Source organism: Aethalodelphis obliquidens, unplaced genomic scaffold, assembly GCF_003676395.1.
Source record: "Aethalodelphis obliquidens isolate GAN/ISIS:26980383/991018 unplaced genomic scaffold, ASM367639v1 scaffold27, whole genome shotgun sequence".
Classification (NCBI taxonomy): domain Eukaryota; kingdom Metazoa; phylum Chordata; class Mammalia; order Artiodactyla; family Delphinidae; genus Aethalodelphis; species Aethalodelphis obliquidens.
Window position 1 is genome coordinate 23,384,601 of NW_020837971.1, and position 21,689 is coordinate 23,406,289.

The 21,689-nt window shown below is 38.8% G+C and overlaps 1 protein-coding gene across 1 annotated transcript in view; it reads right to left on the minus strand.

Moving 5' to 3' along the window:
- Positions 1 to 17,045: 17,045 nt before the first annotated feature.
- The window catches only part of VWC2 (von Willebrand factor C domain containing 2), a 115,398-nt gene continuing 110,754 nt past the window's right edge, over positions 17,046 to 21,689 (minus strand). The window contains exon 4 of the mRNA XM_027124144.1: positions 17,046 to 17,560. Coding sequence (XP_026979945.1) covers positions 17,409 to 17,560 — 152 coding nt within the window. The 3' untranslated portion in view covers positions 17,046 to 17,408. The remainder of the gene's footprint in view (positions 17,561 to 21,689) is intronic.

Here is a 21,689-nt window from a genome sequence, read left to right on the forward strand (position 1 = left end):
TTATAATTTTCACTGTGACATCTCATTTGTCCACTGGGATATTTGGAATTCTATTAATTTGCAACATATGGAGGCTTTTTACTTAGCTCTTCTTACTGATTTATAGTTTAATTGAACTGTTGTCAGGAATTACAATCTGGATGATGTCCATTCTTTACAATGTATTGAGACTTCCTTTATGGCTCAGCATAAAGTCATTGTTTATAAATTTTCCACATGTGCTTATAAAAAAATATGTATTCTGTAATTTTTTTAGGAAGAATTATGTACATGTCCACTAGGTCAACTTTGTTAATTAAGTTATTCAGGTTGGTAAAATGTCTCTGAGTATTTTGTCTCCTATTCATTTTACCAGTTACATATAAAAATACTACCCTATAAATTATAGTATATATTCTTATCAAGATCTAATGTTTATTTTTTTACTATTTTATATCCTTATAGTTTTAAGACATAAAACATAAAGATATTTTCAATCAAACGAAAACTGAAAAAAATCACCACCAGTAGAAATTCACTAAAAGAGATACCAAAAAGTATTCTTCGGGCAGAAGAAATATGATTTTCAATGAAAATGAAAGAAGGAATAAAAACCAATAAAATAGCAGATACAGGGATATAGCTATACAGGGATATAGCTAAATGAATAATGCCTATCAGAAAAATAATAGTCAAGACTTGTCAGATATAAAACATGTAGAATTAAAATATTTTAAATAATGGATATACATAAGGAAGAGGTAAATGGAGTTAAATTGTACTATGGCTTTGCCTGTAAAGTGATAAAAGCATCAATAAATATTACATCTTAATAAGGCAACTACTTATGTATACTACAGTCTGTAGGGTACCGTTTCTGTATATGAAATTCTAAGTTGGCATTTATTTTCCTTCAGCACATTGATGATATTCAGCTGGTTTCAGAATTCTATGGTTTCTTTTGATACCAAAAGAAGAATTATACATTCTGTCCATCTTCTTTTGTTGCTTTTGGCAGGAAGATTTTTCTAAATTATCCAATCTGCCAATTCAGGAATGTGAAGTTCTTAGCTTTAAAAAGAAGATTTTTGGTTTTTATTTATTTTTAAAGAAGTCTTCCTCCATGCTACAGTGGAGGAAACTCTAGTGAAAGTTTGCACTTAAGGTATTTACTTACTGTTAGACCCTATTTCTAGTTACATAGTTTAATGAGCTTTGCATTTAATTATATATATATATATATTCTGGCTCACTGGGTCTTTGTTGCTGTGCATGGGCTTTCTCTAGTTACAGTGAGTGGGGGCTACTCTCCATTGCAGTGTGGGCTTCTCATTGCGGTGGCTTCTCTTGTTATAGAGCACGGGCTCTAGGCGCGTGGGCTTCAGTAGTTGTGACACACGGGCTCAGTAGTTGTGGCTCAAGGGCCCTAGAGTGCAGGCTCAGTAGTTGTGGCACACGGGCTTAGTTGCTCTGCAGCATGTGGGATCTTCCTGGACCAGGGCTCGAACCCGTGTCCCCTGCATCGGCAGGCAGGTTCTTAACCACTGCGCCACCAGGGAAGTTCCACATTTAATTTTAGAAGCAACACAATGAAAATGTATGTCATCACAGTCTGTACCGTGAGACAAGTTTATATTATAGATACTACTTCAGTGTAATGTCCATCCTTTATTTTAATAAGAAGTGAAAGTCATAGTATATATTGAAATAAGCCTCAAGGATTATATTTAAATAATTCAAAATATTTATAGCATTTTGAGTATTTTAATGACACATATTATTCTTGTTTAATTTACTTTAAAAGACTGAACTATTTCAAAAGTATTCCTTTAAATGTAACTCTGTGTGGAAGTGCAAAACCCAGCTTAAAAATTAGATTACTTTAAGAATCAGCTCGACACACATGCCCATGAAACAATACATACACATTGGACCTAATCATATAAATTCAACATCACATATAATTAAAGTATTATAAAACATTTTCCTGGCAGATATCATATATAAATAGGATAAAATCTAAGATATTATATGTTTTAAATTTAAACATTTGAGAGGCATAGAATAGGGAAAAAATGAGTCCTAAATTAAGACATTCACTTTTACTTAATTAGAATCTTCAAAAAAAGTTTTATTATAAAATATTGACTATATTCCCTGTGCTGTACATTAATTACATCCCTGTGACTGATTAGTTTCATAACTGGTAGTTTGTATCTCTTAATCCCCTTCACCTATCCTGCCCCTCTCCCCAACCCTCTCCCCTCTGGTACCCACAAGGTTGCTCTCTGTGAGTCTGTTTCTGTTTTATTTGTTCATTTGTTTTGGTATTTAAATTCCAAATATAATTGAAAACATACTGTATTTGTCTTTCTCTGACTTATTTCACTGAGCATAATACCCTCTAGGTCCATCCATGCTGTTGCAAATGTCAAAATTTCATTCTTTCTTATGTCTGAGTTATATATATATATATATATATATATATATATATATATATTTCTCATCTTCTTTATGTATTCATCTGTCCATATCTTGGCTATTGTAAATAATTCAATGAACATGAGGGTGCATATATTTTTTAAATTTAGTGTTTTCATCTTCTTTGGATCAATACCCAGGAGTGGGATTGCTGAATCATATAGTAGTTCTATTTTTAGTTTTTTGAGGAAACACCATACTGTTTTCCCTGGTGGCTGAACCAATTGGCATTCCTACCAACAGCACACGAGGGTTCCCTTTTTTCCACATCATCACCAACACTGAATCGTTGTCTTTTTCATAATAGCCATTCTGACAGGTGTAAGGTGATATCTCACCGTGCTTTTGATTTGCGTTTCCCTGACAGTTAGTGATGCCGAGCATCTTTTCATGTGACTGTTGGTCTTCTGTATGTCTTCTTTGGAAAAATGTCTATTCAGGTCTTCTGCCCATTTTTTTAATCAGATTTTTTGTTTCTTTGTTTGATATGGAGTTGTATAAGTTCTTTATATATTTTGGATATTAACCCCTTACTGGACATATTCTTTCCAAGTATTTTCTCCAAAATGTCTTAATTTCAATAGTCTCATATTTCCAATGTGTTAAGCAGTGAACACTTTTATATGGACCTTGTGCCATATAAATATATAAATATGATCTATTCTAGTCTGTGTTTTTTACAAATATTAACTCATTTAATTATCTTAAGGGTTGGTACTACAGTCTCTATTTTACTGATGAGCGGGGTGAGAGTTGGAGGTAGGTAGCATGGACTTGGTCAACATTCAGTAAGTGGTGGGTCTGGGGTTAGAACCAGCCTCCAGTGGCCAAAGTCTTAATTGCTAAGTTACATAAAGCAAAGAGATTGCAAACATCTATTAAGGATAAATGTTCAAAGGCTGCTCTGGCCTTTGTTTCTGGTGATTTTGATTCTGTGGATGTGGAATAAGGCCTAGGCCAGGGATAGGACCCACTTGCCTATGCCTGTTCACTCCTACCATCCTCTGCTGGTCCCAGATCCATCCCTCCAACTAGCATGTTCTAGCCCTTGTTCCTAAAAGCATCATGGGCATTCCCTTTAGATCAATTTCCTCGTCTCTTTTTCCCCAACAGGAATTCCCCAAGTATCTTCAACACTGAGCATGATATTCTCTATCTGTCAGATAAGCAGGAAAAATGGTGGTTGGAGAATTCTTCATTGTTACACTTGGTAGATAAAGTCAATGTTGTCTGATAAACTTGCACAGGACATGAACACTTACAGGCAGACTCGCTTTCACTAAAGGACTTTAAAAATACGTCATCACTCTCAGTCTATAGGGAAACTGTGTGTAATTCATAAATGTAGTAAATACAATCCCTGCAACAGTCTGTTAAAAATGAGAACGGGAACCTATGGTTTTATATTCATCTGGTACCTTGTAAATCATCACACATATTTGTAAATGATGCCATTTAAAATAATTTGATTTTGTTTTTGTTTTTCATTTTCAAATACTGGGTCTGTGGAATCAGTATCTAAAATTATTTTTTAAAATTAATTCAAATAAGTAGTAAATAACACAATTAAATACATATATGTATATATGCATGCTTATACTTAAAGCTATGAGCAAACAGTAATAGACTTTATGAATTTACAGAGACAAATTAGAATGACAGAGTCCTGAGTAGCATCTCTCTCAGTCTGCTCCACACACCTTTTACAACTTCCATCTGTCTTTCTTTGATGTCGGACATCAACTTTTGATTCTTACTTCAGTGTCACTATTTGTAAGATCTGTATTTTTTATGGTATTGATCCAAAAGAAATGCCTACCCAGTGATGCATTGCTTCTTTTGTCTTTTGCTTGTTTTGTTTCAATCTGATCCTACTTATATTTACATTTATACTTCAGATCTCGGTGAATTCAGAGGGTAAATGTTTAACCATGTGTTTAGATGCACGCATGTATGGGAAGAAGCTTCCAGCTGGAAAATACAGATAGTTCTGAGGAATATATTGAGGGAAATTATCTCTCCCAAAGACTACTTTTTAAAATGTATTTTCTTTATTTTTTTAAGAAAGGGATTCATTATATACTGTAATTTTTGAGCCTTTAAATCATATTCCTCAATATTTTAAAGGTTTCTAACACACTTTAAAATCTATATTAGTCTAAATTTCAACCTTTCCATTTTGGTTCAGACCCAAATTAATCATTCCCTTTACGTTCCCCCCTTATTAGTATATAACATTATCTGTCCTTTCAAGGGTAGGTATGTTGTTTATTGTACTAAAAAAGCCCATTATGTTTCTTTTAAAGGCACTTATTTTTTTTAATTGAAGTATAGTTGATTTACAATGTTGTGTTAATTACTGCTGTACAGCAAAGTGATTCAGTTATACATATATATATATATATATATATATATATATATATATACATTCTTTTTTAATATTATTTTCCATTATGGTTCATAAGATGATATTGAATAGAGTTCCTTGTGCTATACAGTAGGACCTTGTTGTTTATCCATCCTGTATATAACAGCTTACATCTGCTCACCCCAGCCTCCCACTCCATGCCTCCCCTAACCCCTTCCCCCTTGGCCACCACCAGTCTGTTCTCTAAAGACATTTAGTTTTTACATAAATAGAGGACAAATTTTGATTCTTACTTCAGTGTCGCTATTTGTAAGATCTACATTTCTGTGGTATTGATTTACCATAATCCAAACCTACAAAAAGATCAGTAGGAAATCATATTTTATATGAAGCTCCTTTATTGCACTGATGCCTATTTTTAAGTAGGAATGCTTTCTTCTAGAGAAAACAGGGAGGGTGGGAGCTGCTGGACTGACCTGGCCAGGGTCTGCCGACTGCTGCCCAGAGGGACCTTCTCACCCCCTCAACCACTCCCACTGCCACTGGAATTGTTTGCACTGGGGACAGTCTTTGGTTTTGTTTTGAGAAATAGCATGTGCTTTGAAATCACAGATTTAATATCATGTTGGGTTGGCAAAAAAGTGCCTTCAGTTTTTAGGTAAAAATAAAAGACACATTTTTCATTTTCACCAAGAACTTTATTGAACAGCATATTTACCTCTTTGTTCCACTACCTTCTGCTGTTTTTCAGCCAACTTCATAATTCCATCTTCCCAAAACTTTTTACCTTTTTGAGCAAAGAACTGTTCCAGGTGCCTTTTACAGTCTTCCAAGGAATTGAAATTTTTTCCATTAAGAGAATTTTATAAAGACCAAAATCAATGGAAATCCAAAGGTGCCATGTCTGAATACAGCGGGTGAATGAGAACTTCCCAGCCAAGCTGCAACAGTTTTTGCCTGATCATCAAAGAAACATGCAGTCTTGCGTTATCCTGAGGGAAGAGTATGCGTTTTCTGTTGACTAATTCCGGACACTTCGTCGAGTGCCACTTTCAGTTGGTCTAATTGGGAGCAGTACTTGTTGGAATTAATTGTTTGGTTTTCTGGAAGGAGCTCATAATAGAGGATTCCTTTCCAGTCCCACCATACACAACATCACCTTCTTTGGATGAAGAGCCAGCCTTTGGTGTGGTTGGTGGTGGTTCATTTTGCTTGCCCCACGATCTCTTCCGTTCCACATTATTGTACAGTATCCACTTTTCATCGCCCATCACAATTTGTTTTAAAAATGGAACATTTTCATTACATTTAAGTAGAGAATTATAAGCCGAAATACAGTCAAGATGGTTGTTTTCGCTTAACTTATGTGGAACCCAAACATCAAAGTGATTAACATAACCAAGCTGGTGCAAATGACTTTCAGTTCTTGATTTGGATATTCTGAGTATGTCGGCCATCTCCCGCGTAGTATAACGTTGATTGTTCTCCATGTCTCGATTTGATCGCTATCAACTTCAACTGGTCTACCCCACCCCACCGTGGAGCATCATCCAGCAAGAGATCTCTGGCACGAAACCTTGCAAACCCCTTTTCACACATTCGATCAGTCACAGCAGCTTCTCCATACACTGCACAAATCTTTCTTTGCATTTCAGTTGCATTTTTACCTTTCTTGAAATAATGGAGCATAATATGCTGAAACTGTTGCTTTTTATCTTCCATCTTCAATATTAAAATGGCCACACAAAAATTCGCCAATTTTGCTGTCTTTTTTAAAATGCACGCTGATATGATAGCTGTCACATACAGTCTAACAAAATTGTTTCGAATGAAGTTAAAGACAACTAAGCACTAGTAGAGCCATTTTATGGAAATAAAAGAACGAACCTTTTGGCCCACCCAATATAATGTGTGAAGATTATATTTATAATTAATTTATGTGAGTTAAACTGAAGTTTACGAGAATTAAATGAAAAAACATGCAGAGTATAACTAACCCAAGAAGACACTCAATACCTTTTCAAAGTCATTGGTTCCATACAATCTTAACCTATAATTCAATCTCTACTGTATATCAGGAGGTAGCAAGATTTTTTATTTTAAATTATAAATGATGATACTGATACAAGTTAATGACTTTATGCAAAAGTTCAAAGTGGAATTTAATGTCATCCCTGTTTTTACTGACTTAAGGACTCTGTAGGTGTCCTAGACCAAGAGTTCCATTGGCCCAAAGGCCATACATTTCTTGGTCATCCAGGCCTAAACCATACTTGACCTATAGGATACACTCAAGAAATATCTGTAACATGATATCACTGGTTGAAGGAGGTCAGCTGATACTCCTCCGGAAGAATACTTGATGCAGGTGGTACCACCCATTCCAGCCCTGACTGTGCCCCATGCAGGGAAATGGGACCAGACAGACATGGCCTTGGCTCTGTCACTGAAACTCAGACACGTCATCTACCACGTCTTAATTTCCACATTGAGACAGCAACGTTGACAAAAGGAGGAAATCAGATGAGAGAATCTGAGATATCTATTATAGTACATGTCATATAATCGGCACACAGTAAATGGCAGCTTACTTCATTTAGTTTCAGGAAAGTGGGTCTTAATATTTGGTCATATTTTATAAATTTCAGTGTAAGGACCATACCTAAACAAAGACATAAAAACCACTACTGATGCTTGAATACTCTTTTAACAAGAGATCTAGATATAGTTTGGTTAGGAGTAAAAGTATACAACAAACATTTAGACTAGGGAGTCGTATTTTGTGAGGAATTACCTTTCAGTCTCACAACTGTCGAGATTGCCTTAGTAGAATTAGGGGAATCTGTGGCTGTTCGTTCCCTATATTTGTGTGGATTAGAGAGGAAGAGCATTTTGGAAATTCCTGTCGAATTTCTGAAGGCTCTGCTTTAAAGTCCTAGGCTCTGATATAAAGCATAGTCTGTTGTTGTTTTTTTTAACATCTCTATTGGAGTATAATTGCTTTACAATGTTGTGTTGTTAGTTTCTGCTGTATAACAAAGTGAATCAGCTATACCTATACATATATCTCCATATCTCCTCCCTCTTGCGTCTCCTTCCCCCCCTCCCTATCACACCCGTCTAGGTGGTCACAAAGCACTGAGCTGATCTCCCTGTGCTATGTGGCTGCTTCCCACTAGCTGTCTATTTTACATTTGGTAGTGTATATATGTCCATGCCACTCTCTCACTTTGTCCCAGATTACCCTTCCCCCTCCCCGTGTCCTCAAGTCCATTTTCTATATCTGCGTCTTTATTCCTGTCTGCCCCTAGGTTCTTCAGAACCTTTTTTTTTTGTTTTTTTGGATTCCATATATATGTGTTAGCATACAGTATTTGTTTTACTCTTTCTGACTTACTTCACTCTGTATGACAGACTCTAGGTCCATCCACCTCACTACAAATAACTCAGTTTCCTTTCTTTCTGTGGCTGAGCAATATTCCATTGTATATATGTGCCACATCTTCTTTATCCATTCATCTGTTGATAGACACTTAGGTTGCTTCCATGTCCTGGCTATTGTAAATAGTGCTCTAATGAACATTGTGGTACATGACTCTTATTGAGTTATGGTTTTTTCAGGGTATATGTCTAGTAGTGGGATTGCTGGGTCATATGATAGTTCTATTTTTAGTTTCATAAGGAACCTCTATACTGTTTTCCATAGTGGCTGTATCAATTTACATTCCCACCAACAGTACAAGAGGGTTCCTGTTTCTCCACACCCTCTCCAACATTTATTGTTTGTAGATTTTTTGATGAAGGCCATTCTGACCAGTGTGAGGTGATACATCATTGTAGATTTTTTTAAATTAATTAATTAATTTATTTATTGGCTGTGTTGAGTCCTCATTGCTGTGCGTGGGTTTTCTCTAGTTGCGGTGAGTAGGGGCTACTCTTTGTTGCAGTGTGCGGGCTTCTCATTGCAGTAGCTTCTCCTGTTACGGAGCGTGGGCTCTAAGAGTGCAGGCTTCAGTAGTTGCAGCATGCAGGCTCAGTAGTTGTGGCTCGCAAGCTCTAGAGCACAGCCTCAGTAGTCGTGGTGCATGGGCTTAGTTGCTCCGTGGCATGTGGGATCTTCCTGGACCAGGGCTCGAACCCGTGTCCCCTGCATTGGAAGGCAGATTCTTAACCACTGAGTCACCAGGGAAGTCCCCTCATTGTAGTTTTGATTTGCATTTCTCTAATGATTAGTGATGTTGAGCATCCTTTCATGTGTTTGTTGGCAACCTGTAGATCTTCTTTGAAGAAATGTCTATTTAGGTCTTCTGCCCATGTTTGGATTGTGTTGTTTGTTTTTTTGATACTGAGCTGCATGAGCTGCTTGTATATTTTGGAGATTAATACTTTGTCAATTGCTTCATTTGCAAATATTTTCTCCCATTCTGAGGGTTGTCTTTTCATCTTGTTTATGGTTTCTTTTGCTGTGCAAAAGCTTTTAAGTTTCATTAGGTCCCATTTGTTTATTTTTGTTTTTATTTCCATTGCTCTAGGAGGTGGGTCAAAAAGGATCTGGCTGTTATTTATGTCATACAGTGTTCTGCCTATGTTTTCCTCTAAGAGTTTTATAGCGTCTGACCTTACATTTAGGTCTTTAATCCATTTTGAGTTTATTTTTGTGTATGGTGTTAGGGAGTGTTCTAATTTCATTCTTTTACATGTAGCTGTCCAGTTTTCCCAGCACCACTTATTGAAGAGGCTATCTTTTCTCCTTTCTATAATCTTGCCTCCTTTATCAAAGATAAGGTGACCGTATGTGCATGGGTTTATCTCTGGGCTTTCTGTCCTGTTCCATTAATCTATATTTCTGTTTTTGTGCCAGTACCATAGTGTCTTGATTTCTGTAGCTTTGTAGTATAGTCTGAAGTCAGGGAGCCTGATTCCTCCAGCTCCGTTTTTCTTTCTCAAGATTGCTTTGGCTATTCGGGGTCTTTTGTGTTTCCATACAAATTGTGAAATTTTTTGTTCTAGTTCTGTGAAAAATGCCATTGGTAGTTTGATAGGGATTGCATTGAATCTATAGATTGCTTTGGGTAGTATAGTCATTTTCACAATGTTGATTCTTCCAATCAAAGAACATGGTATATCTCTCCATACGTTTGTATTATCTTTAATTTCTTTCATCAGTGTCTTAAAGTTTTCTGCATACAGGTCTTTTGTCTCCTTAGGTGGGTTTATTCCTAGGTATTTTATTCTTTTTTTTGCAGTGGTAAATGGGAGTGGTTCCTTAATTTCTCTTTCAGATTTTTCATCAGTGTATAGAAATGCAGGAAATATCTCTGCATTAATTTTGTATCCTGCTACTTTACCAAATTTATTGATTAGCTCTAGTAGTTTTCTGGTAGCCTCTTTAGGATTCTCTATGTATAGTATCATGTCATCTACAAACAGTGACAGTTTTACTTCTTTTCCAGTTTGGATTCCTTTTATTTATTTTTCTTCTCTAATTGCTGTGGCTAAAACTTCCAAAACTATGTTCAATAATAGTGTTGAGAGTGAGCAACCTTGTCTTGTTCCTGATCTTAGTGTAAATGGTTTCAGTTTTTCACCACTGAGAATGATGTTGGCTGTGGGTTTGTCATATATGGGCTTTATTATGTTAAGTTCCCTCTATGCCTACTTTCTGGAGAGTTTTTATCATAAATGTGTGTTGACTTTTGTCAACAGCTTTTTCTGCATCTATTGAGATTATCATCACAGTCTGGTTCTTAACTCAAGCCCGTCATTCAATGGAATGAAACTTGAACTCATTTCTGAACTTTCTGAGCTTACATTTACTTTTCTGCAAAAAAGGAGATAATGTTAACTACTGCCTGGGGAAACTGCATAACTCTTGGCTTAAATATGCATTTATTGATTGCCTACTAGTGGATTATTTCAAACTACAAAATAAGTAACTCTGTTATATATAGGGTGCTAATAATTTCATAGAAAGACATTACTTATTGGATACTTTTCACTCGTTTTCATTTTAATTGTAGGAAATACATGCTTCCAAAGGAAACAATCCCTGAAATCAAGTAGAAATAAACATAGAATTGTATTCATTTGATAATGTAAGTATAATAAATAAAGAAAATGGGAAAACCAATATTCCCATAAAGTATACTGAAAGGCAATAGGCCTGAAATTAATTACAGCAATTTTCAAAAATAGGAAATTAATCATTAAATGTTATTGAATATTAAATAAAATTGGGAAATGTTTGTATTTTTTGAAATGAATTTAAAACTTAGGTGTCAATATTTACAATTGTTTTTATTCATCAGACTGTGTCAGTAATGTACTAAAATGACTGCAGGTTTGATTTTTGATTTTTTAAAAATTTATTTATTTATTTATTCATTGGCTGTGTTGGGTCTTCATTGCTGCATGTGCGCTTTCTCTAGTTGCAGCGAGCAGGGGCTACTCTTTGGTGCAGTGTGCAGCCTTCTCATTGCAGTGGCTTCTCTTGTTGTAGAGCATGAGCTCTAGGCACATGGGCTTCAGTAGTTGTGGCATCCGGCTCAGTAGTTGTTGCTCGCGGGCTCTAGAGTACCGGCTCAGTAGTTGTGGTGCACAGGCTTAGTTGCTCCCTGGCATGTGGGATACTCCTGGACCAGGGCTCAAACCTGTGTCCCTTGCATTGTCAGTCAGATTCTTAACCACTGCTCCACCAGGGCAGCCCCTCCTTTGAATTATTTTTGATAATTCTGTGTCTCAGTAATGTGGCAGCCACTGGCTTTATATACTTCTCTGAACTTAACAGGTAGGCGTTAAACAGAATATAGTTCTTAGACCATAAAACGCCCATGTGCCAAGCAGTTGGGGCACATTTTCATTTACATTTTCTGAATGTTATTGAAACTCCGGTTGAGTGCTCTTGGCCAGCATGACTGTCCAGTGTCACTTAATGTTCAATGGAATTTATTACTTTTAAAATTAGGCATTTGTACTTAATTTCCACATTTCTGTGTTAGGTTAGAGCAGCAGGTTCTTCACAGTTTGACCATGGTGAAATATAGACAACCATCACTTTGTAACACTTTTCCAACAAGCCATGGAAACTTGTATTTCTGTACTGATAACTCAGTTCATTGATTTATTAATTCATCAGATACCTATTGAGGTGTTTAATTATGTTATGTAAAAAAATTAAAATATTCAGAAATACTCAAAATAGTAAAAGAAAGTCAAAGATAAGAGATTTATATTCCAAAAGTTAGAAATAATCAGTAAAGAAATACCAAAACTGTGAACTTGACTTGTTTTATCATCAGTAAGTACCAGTGTCTCCTCAGTATAAGAAATTACATTTAGCATCAGAAATTTTACACCAAAGCCATTTGTTTCCTGACTTGCATCATAAATGGCCAATGACTGTCTCATGGCTACTCACCCTAAACTCTGCAACACTGGGGACTGGGTAGGCCTCAGGTTCCTGGCCCTGGACCTTTGAGGTCTGCAAGTCAACTGAGACACCAAGAGAACACCGGGCAGGCAAATAGTAATGGGAGCTTTGAGTTGCTCTTCAAGAAACGTGTTGGCCTTAAACAAGGGCAGCAAATAACTAAATTTATATATTGACAACAACTCAATAAACCTTTAACATAAAGGTACTGGGTGATATTCTGGGGATGGAATGGTCCATAGCCTGAATTAAAGTGATTTTAGAGTAAAGAATAGAGCAAAAATAAAGTGAACTATAATGCAAAGTACGATATTTCAAAATCATGCTAAAATACACTATTCACAACAGCCAAGACATGGAAGCCATCTAAATGTCCATTGACAGAGGAATGGATGAAGAAGATGTGGTACATATATACAATGGAATACTACTCAGCCATAAAAAGGAATGAAATTGTGCCATTTGCAGCAACATGAATGGACCTGGAGATTATCATACTAAGTGAAGTAGGTCAGACAAAGAAAGACAAATATCATATGATATTGCTTATAGGTGGAGTCTAAAGTATGACACAAACAAACTTATCTATGAAACAGAATCAGACTCACGGACCTAGAGAAGAGATTTGTGCTTGCCAAGGGGGAGGAGGGGTGGGGGAGGGATGGATTGGAGTTTGGGATTAGCAGATACAAACTATTATATATAGGACAGATAAACAACAAGGTCCTACTGTATAGCAAAGGAACTGTATTCAGTATCCTGTGATAAACCATAATGGAAAGGAATATATTAGAAAAAGAACATATATATATATATATATATATATATATATATATATAAAAACTGAGTCACTTTGCTGTACAGCAGAAATTAACACAACATTGTAAATCAACTATACTTCAAAAAATAGAAAAAAATAAATCATGCTAAAATAAGATACCAAATGAATAGTATGGCGGGTATAAAATGACTGTCCAATTAGGACTAAAGAAGCTTCACAAGTAATGGCCTTTGAGTTTGATACTGAAAAGTGGCTCATCTCTCCCTGCGCTGAAAAGGCAGGGATGGGAGGTAGAGGCAGGTTCAGAGCCCAGTCTGAGGCAGCCCGATCCTAAGGTGCTGAGAGCCAGCAGGGCCGGGTCAGGGTGTGGACCAGGATCCACATGTAAAGATGCAAGTCTGCCATGCTGAGGAGTCTGGCTGTTCTGTGTGCAACTGGGAGCATTCAGTCAAAATGGAAATCTATGTTTAGGAAACTAAAATCGTAGACTGGGGAGGTTGCTTTGGAGTGAGGAGCATGGACCAGTTCTACTGTGGAACCATAAAGAGTGGCAGCTGGGATGTGAAAAGTACGAACCGTAAAAATGCATTTATTCTAGAATAAGTGAATTGCTCGTTCTAAACCAGATTATTCAGGAAAAATGACTGCATCAGCCATCGGAGTGATAGTAAGTGGGCAGGTCTAGCAAGAATATTATGTTGCAAATTATATTGGCCAGAGAAGCCATATGCTGTCACCAATGGTGCCCACTAACTGGGACGCCTGGAACTGTCCCCTGTGCCAATGGGATGACATCTAGGTCACCTTTGTTAATTTTTTATTAATTCTAAAAAGTCAGATGTGTCCTCCAATGCAACACAATAACATCTGACTTTTTAAAATTAATAAAAAGAAGACTTGCTCTCTTGCCTATTAAAGCAAATAGAGTGAGTTGTTAATATTTGCTAATTTGGCTTGTGTCTATACTTTTGTTTTTTCTATGTTTCAGTAATCTATGTTTAAAATAATCGATGCAGTTTTCAATAATGCTTGTTAGAAACTGTGTATTTTTCATGTTTCAACTAATGGACACATTAAGAAGTCCATTTCAATGCTTAAAATCAAAACAAAAACAAAATCGAAAACATCTGAATTCTCTGAAATTTTGGGGGCATTTTTTAACATTGTACACATACAACACTTACATTGGGGGAGTGAAGAGAAGAGTTTATTAAAGTTATGCATGATGCCACAAATTTTAAATTGTTTAAGAATTCATCTCTTTATGTTTTATTGCACACAGGAGATGAAGACATTGAAGGTGTGAAAAGATTGAAAAGAAACTAATCAAATGTTAGTTTCAAGGCATATAAATTCCTTGAGGTCAAGCATACACTCAGGTCTCCATCTGTACTGCAGACTCTGGCACGTGGGGAAGGGTGCAGCTAACATTTGTTGTGTGCAGTAGTGAAATACGAGCTTCTGTGAAATGTGCAAGTACTGACGGATCCATCCAACAAGGAAAGAGCCTATGGCTGAAAGAATGAATCTAATCTGAAAATCTAAAACATCAGATTAGAAAATTCCAGAGTCACTATTGCTTATACAAGTAGCTTCAGGTTTTCACATATTGATATAGGTTGAAACATTTTAAATAAATGCATGTAATACATTGGTAAGCATGGTTTCCTTTTTTTCACTTGAATAAACCATTCAACAACATTTATGAGGTACTCATGGAGTAGGCCTATTTGAATTTTAAGAATTATGGCTCTCCAATCACTTCTGCACTAGAATTTTGAGGCTCCCTTTTCAGTACTATGTCAAAACCGTATTTTGAAATCAATAACTTGGACCCATACTTTCCTCTGTTAGAGCAGTTTTCATCATTAGGAATCTCAGCAAAATGTTCTATGGAAAGAGAGGAGGAAACCAAAATTTCCCCTGATATACTTTATGGATGTGAAAGTCTAATATCAACAGCATGAAATAAAGAACCTGAGAATCACGTTTCTCTTGGACAACAATGCAAATAGTATCATTCTACATGAAGCCTATGCAGTGTTGTTAATCCATGTTCTGCCCTGTGTTTGGTTATGTGTCATCCTTATGTGGAAAGAGGAGGGGCAGGGGTTACTTTACTGTAATAATGGCCCTGGGGCTCCAGCCTGGAGCATGCCTGGGACAAGGGTGGGTCACGCGAGTTTAGACAATTTCACAGGATGGTGTCAGGTTCACGCTCTCTGTGCAACAAAATACCAGGTTTCCTGGAATTCTCACCACGTTTGAGGAGCCATCGCCATGATTTCCAAGCTCACTGCCCACCTGGGAGGAGTGACATCACCAAGGGGAGCAGGGAGACTCTGGGCCCCCTTGATGGGGTCTGTCTAGTTGCAGCATGTCTGCTGGGGTGAGAAGAGGCTGCTTGTGTGCTGAGACATCCCTGCTGACCCACCTCCCCAGGAGGCTGGGGCCATTTGTTGACAAAATCATACCTTGATATAACCTTGGCTCATCAAAATCTTCCCTTGGATGATGGAGAGATGGCTGATTTCTAGTAGCCTTTAATACAAAAAGTAAGTTCTGGAAAGCTGATCACACCTGAGAGCGTCTACATGGTACTTCCCCTGAGGATTTGCATGGAAAGCTGTGTGCAGAGCCCATTTGGCCCAAAGTGTTCTTGATAAGATAAAAATTAAATATAAGCATATGTAAATTTCTTGAGGATTCAGTTAGTGGTGGCTTTGCAGTTATAAGGTCCACAATGGGTCAACTTTTTAGTGATGACAAAAGTATCCATTTTTCTTGGGTACTATTCAAACGTTAATGACTAAATGATTTCTTCTGTATGGAATGAAGCCTCTTTGACCACCCTTTGCCGACCTCTAGTTCAGCTCCCACCACGATGCACAGTGATTGATTTCTTGTTTGTGTTGCACCAGAGGCCAAAAGTCCATGAAGGCAGGAAACCATGATTTATTCCTTTATTTGTGGTCACAATAATTTGTACTTAGATGCTTAATTCAAAATTTTGGAATCAGTAAATGTGTGGGGGAAAAGCTTTAAAGGCATTAAATAGTGACCATAGTTCTGCTTTTTCTCCCTAAACCTATTAAAACTCTGGTTACCTTTTTCATCAATGTGTCAGGTGTTGATGTGATTGATAAAGGCAGAAATATTCTATAACATGCACTGATCAGATCAGCGGGATTAGCAGTGGCTTCTTTTATCCAAACGAAGAGAAGTGGAATTGGTTTGGAGTGACATGTAACTCCAGGAATGTTGCCCATGACCTTCGGCGCTGTTGTTTTAATGTATTCAACAGAACTGCTTTCTCATTGGGCTCTTGCACAGTGACTAATACAGGGCTCTCATTCAGGATTGGACTATGCCTGCCATGTAGGAGACAGGATCGTCCCCAGGAGAACCACAAGTCCATGGGCTAGAGAGGTGGGATGTCCATGCCACATGTAGATTACAGGTATAGACTTTTCCAGGGGTTCAGCTTCCCTTACCTCTCCTCCAGAGAAACAGGGGTTCCCCATTTGACTGTGTGCTTCCGCGTGAGGTACCAGTGATGCAAATTATCCAGCCTATCGTGTTCCTCAGTTTGGGGCGTGATGTAAAGTCACGTTTAGAAGAGAAAGTCAAGTAAGTGAAAATGAAATATCTGCGTGCATCCGTCAGTGGCCCACAACGTGGGAGCTTTGAATGAACAGAAAAAGCGTGTATCAGTTATCTTTGTACCTGCATCTCCCAAATGACTGAGAATGGAGATACTAAAAGCAGTACGTTACAAGGAGGAAATATTATATTTGTGTGAATTCGACTGGATCTTCTAAGGATCGACACTATATATCTCTCTGTAATGAAACAGAATTTGGAGAGGAGCTCAGGGAAAATCAGTTCCCTTATCTTATGATCCATTACTGGGTGCACTATTCCAAGATTCGTAGGAGAATCAGCGACCACAAATAATCTCACGTGATGGAATCAGAAATGCAGAAGAAATGCAGGTACGCGGCGAGGACAGTTGACAACACAGCATTTTTAATCTGTATCTATAGAAAACATTTATAGAAGCTCTCTAATAGAGGGATTATAGAAATACATTTCATATATAATAGTGTACTTTAGTGTACTTACTGTGAAAATAGCACATTTATTTAGAAGTGGACTTTTTTGCCCAAAGTTCTTGTCGATGTTTGGAAATATGTCCATTTCCTTCTCCTGCAGTTGTTGTGACCAAGAAAAGATAAAGTACCAACAGTTTTCCACAATTCCTCATCAAAAGTCTGCTCCTTTCGGTCGATATTTCCCAGAGGCATCCAGAACGTTCAGGTAGATCGGGAAAGGATCCTAGAGAACATCTGTGGTCCGTGCGGCCAGCCCTACATCTGCCGGCACTCGTGCCTGGTGCACATGGCCTGCCTCTCAATCCTCCAGGTGCCCTCCTCGTAGGTGCAGTGGCAGACGGTGCACTCGTCCGTCTTCACTTCCCTCCCAGCGGGGATGACAGCGGTCTCGGCAAAGCAGTTTGGGCCTGGAAAGAAGAAACAGGTTGCACTTAATTAGGAGAGTTAGCTTTACCCTGCATGTTTTATCCACTCCCTTTCAGGAAGGACAGTGAAAAAGTTACCATTTCAGGACTATGAAGTGTTCCCAGTTTTTTCCTGAAATGAAAGCCATGTTATTTAAAATGATACAAATGAACTTACTTACAAATCAGAAACAGACTCACAGACTTAGAGAATGAACTTAGGTTAGCAGAGGGGGAAGGGATATTCCGGGGGTTTGGAATCAGTGGACATGTACACGCTGCTATATTTAAAATGGATAACCAACAAGGACCTACTGTATAGCACAGGGAACTCTGCTCAATGGTATGTGGCAGCCTGGATGGGAGGGGAGTTTGGAGAATGGATACATGCATATGTATGGCTGAGTCACTTTGCTGTGCACCTGAAACTATCACAACATTGATTTTTATTTGTTTTATTTTTTTAATCACAACATTGTTAACTGGCTATACTCAAACATAAAATTAAAAGTTTAAAAAAATTTTTAAAATAAAATTTTTATGAATGACAATCCTGTGTTTTTCACCGACTGTGATTTTCAATTTGGGGGCCTTCTACATGGGCTGGATCTGCAATCGTTTGATTCAATTAATTCCAAGTAATCATAGAAAAACTTGATTAACGGGGACGTTCAGAGAACCAGGCTTATCAGGAGAGAGAGCGGAAACAAGCAAATTGCTTGAAGTGACATAAATCCAGTGTTACCACCACACCTTTTAGAGCAGGTTTCAAAGGTCAGCTTACAGAACAACCACTGGACGGCTCTAGAAACACCGGTTAGTGGTCCCACCCCCTAGCACTTTTGACTCAGGTTTGGGCTGTGAGCAGGGAATCTGCTTGGATAACAAGTGCCCCGGTGATGCTGGTGCTGGCCTGGGGCCACGCTTTGAGAGGCACTGTCTCAGCATGAACCAGGGGTACATGGTCCACAGTCTGCCTTGAGAACTGAAGACCCCTCAATTCTTGATCAACATACCTACCAGCTTCTCCACCAACAAAGGTGCCATGTGTGCATCTTACTCCATGTAAAATCCAGGACACGAAGCAATGGTTATCAGGGAGATTTCGAGTGTGAGTTGTTTCGGTTGAAACAAATGGTTTCTGTGCTACAGTTCATACCACTCAGTCATATGGGAACAACTGCTCAGCCTCCAAACCTTTCTCTGCAACGGAGACATCGGTCCTTACCTCAGCCTTGAACACAGGCTCTCAGGCTCATCCTCCCTTCCTTTGCTTCTGCAGCCTTTGATAATGTGCTCACATCAAAGCACGCCCAATGACACTGTATCAAGTCATCAAAGACATGAAAAATGTTCATCTGCAGAATTTTAAAAAATGAATGAATCCGCCAAAACTCTAGGATAAAAACTGGCTCTTTTGTAATTATAGTCAGAATAACTCTAAGCAGAGTAACTCATGCTTCAGTGGCTTTGTCTTCTGTCAGCCAAGCGGCAAGGATCAGGGCTCCAGAAGGTGGCCCTGGAGACCTCACCCCCGGGCACCGCCCCTTCTCCCGCCAGGAGCTCCGCTTTCCTCGGGCCCCTCCACTCAGACCCGCCCTAGGTTCCTCTCCTGACCCCGCTTGTCTCCCCAGGACCTCGAAGCATTAACAGTCATCCAGCTGAGGAGGAGCCCAAACACAGATCAACCCGGTTTTCTCCGTTGAGCACTGCTCCTGGTTTCCCAGAGGGCAGCGGTCTCTGCAGGTTGCTGACACTTCACACTCACACGCCTGGAACCACTGCCTCTTCGGTCCCAAAGTCACTCCTGCATCAGCTTTGGTGAATCAGGATACTTGAACTCCAGACCCTCCCCACCTGTAGGCCAACAGGAGGTCCCTGATCTCCAAACCCCCCACCCAGCCCACCTCCCGTTCCTCGGCCTTGGACTGTGTCCTCGGCTCTGTGAGGTCAGAGGCCAAAGGGCCACAGCAGCAGCTCCAGGTGGGACCCACCCTGTGAGCACTGGTCCCACTCGGCTCCTGGGATGCCCTGACTTTGACATTTGACACCAGGTCTCTTTGCTTTTTTCTTTTTGTCTCTTTTTCAGAGTTTGATTTGAGGGTCCAATCGCCTTCTAATTTGCCCTAATATCTATCAGTGTGCTTTGCACATAGAGGGTACTCCATAATTGCCCAGAAAACCTGTACCTTTAGATGCAGATATTCACGCAGAGTTACCCGTCTCCTCTCAGAAAAATCTGGATTCAAAGTCTGGTACCACTACTTACTAGTTATGAGATCTTGGACTAAGGGATTTCATTGTTCTGAGCCTTCATGGCCTCATCTGCAGAATGGGAATGCCATACATACATCACCGGGGTCCTGAGGATTAAACTAGAATAGATAGTACACTTCTGCCCTCAGGTTATTCAACAGTTCCTATCCCTCTTGCCTGAATTAATCTATGTCATTGTCGTAGTCACTTCTAATGAGTTTTTATTAGTATTAACTTATGTCTATTTTCTATATCACTGTAAGACTTTGGATCTTTCTTTTTCAATGATTTGCAACCACTGCAGTCTTTGTTCTTTTTTATATTCAAATTGTCCCAATTCGGCTTTGAGTGGCCCCAGCTTTAGGCCACTCCCGTGTCCTTCAGACGCACTCCCTCAGCTGCTACCAGCCTCCGCCCCATCTGTGCCAGCAACGCATCTTCAGCTCACTTTGCCCACATCTGAAAGCAGCCTTTTCTCCGAGGGGCCCAGATTCCTTTGGTGGAGAGCAATACTGAGGATCCGAGGCCTGACTATTGCAAGTGCTCATCATTACTGGGGAGTCCCTGCATCCAGCCCCGCTCAGTGGGCACAGGTGGGGACACACACACACACGCACAGGTTTTAAATTGTGAGTTGACATTATTAGGATTCATAACTCTTTCTTCTTAGATTTTACATGTGTACCTCTTTTCTCTTACAATGAAACACTTCAAATTGAACATATTTATTTATGTAATTGATCCTATTAACTCTTTGCTTTACTTAGATTTTAAATTATGTCCCTCGTCTTCCACTGAGACTCTTGTTTATTCAAATCACTAGCATATTCACCTATTTTCTCTCTCTCAGTTATGTAAAAGAGTTTAAAATGACACCGTAAGTGCTGTTCCTAACTAACAGTAAGATGTTCTTAGTTCTCAGAGCCGGTGCCCTTTGTTCAGAAGTCACCCAGCCCTTCTCTCCACGTGGCCGTGTGAACAGCGGCGTACAGCGTGAGCCTCGTTTGCCTCACTGCGCTCTCCCACCCAGCCACTGCGATGACCAGCTTCACTAGCTCTACTGTATCCCCTAGCGTAACTTTCTTTAAAAGAATAAGCAAATTATTATTGATCCGTCTTTCTTTCATAAAAGGTAGCATACTCCTAACTCTACGTACTTGGCTGTTTTCACTTAAAAATATGTCCCAGGGGGTCACTCCACATCCGTACACAGGGCTCGTGTGAGGCAGTGCCCCTGTGTCCCCATCACAAGCAAGGTCAGTGGGCATTTGGAAACCGGCCTCCCAACCCCACCGCCCCCGCCGTGTATACGAAATGCTTAAATGCTGAGAGCATTTATTATCATTTGCTTCAGGCTAGGAAGAGATACGGTAAAGTGAGGCTCACAAGAAAGTGCTGGTAGTGTATTAGTAAAATGTGTATTCACGAAGAAGAGCAAAATCCAACAAAAACACCAAGTGTTCAAAAAGGTAATTTAAACACCTACTCCTAGAGGTAGAAAGCGACAATGTACACTTGGTCTCATATAAGAAAGTGTTTGTTTCATAAGCTTTCAAAATACTTATATATAAAGTCATCTCCTTATTACTGCTTAATGAATAGTGAGAAGAAACCCTGATTCTGGGTCTTCACTGAGTCTCAACTTTGGATTAAACTCAGGTCGAAGGTTCTACAAGCATCTGGACTGTCAGGTATTTGTCTCCCAGGCCTGTGATTAAAACAGAGCAATTATTCCTGGTAAAAGATTTGACTATGACATAATTTGTAAATTCTTGACCATTGTTGCATCTGGATTATGTTATAACCCCTTTCCTAACCCCTCATAGGTTTGGACACCACGTGGGGACACTTTTGTCTGACGTGGCAAGACTGACAG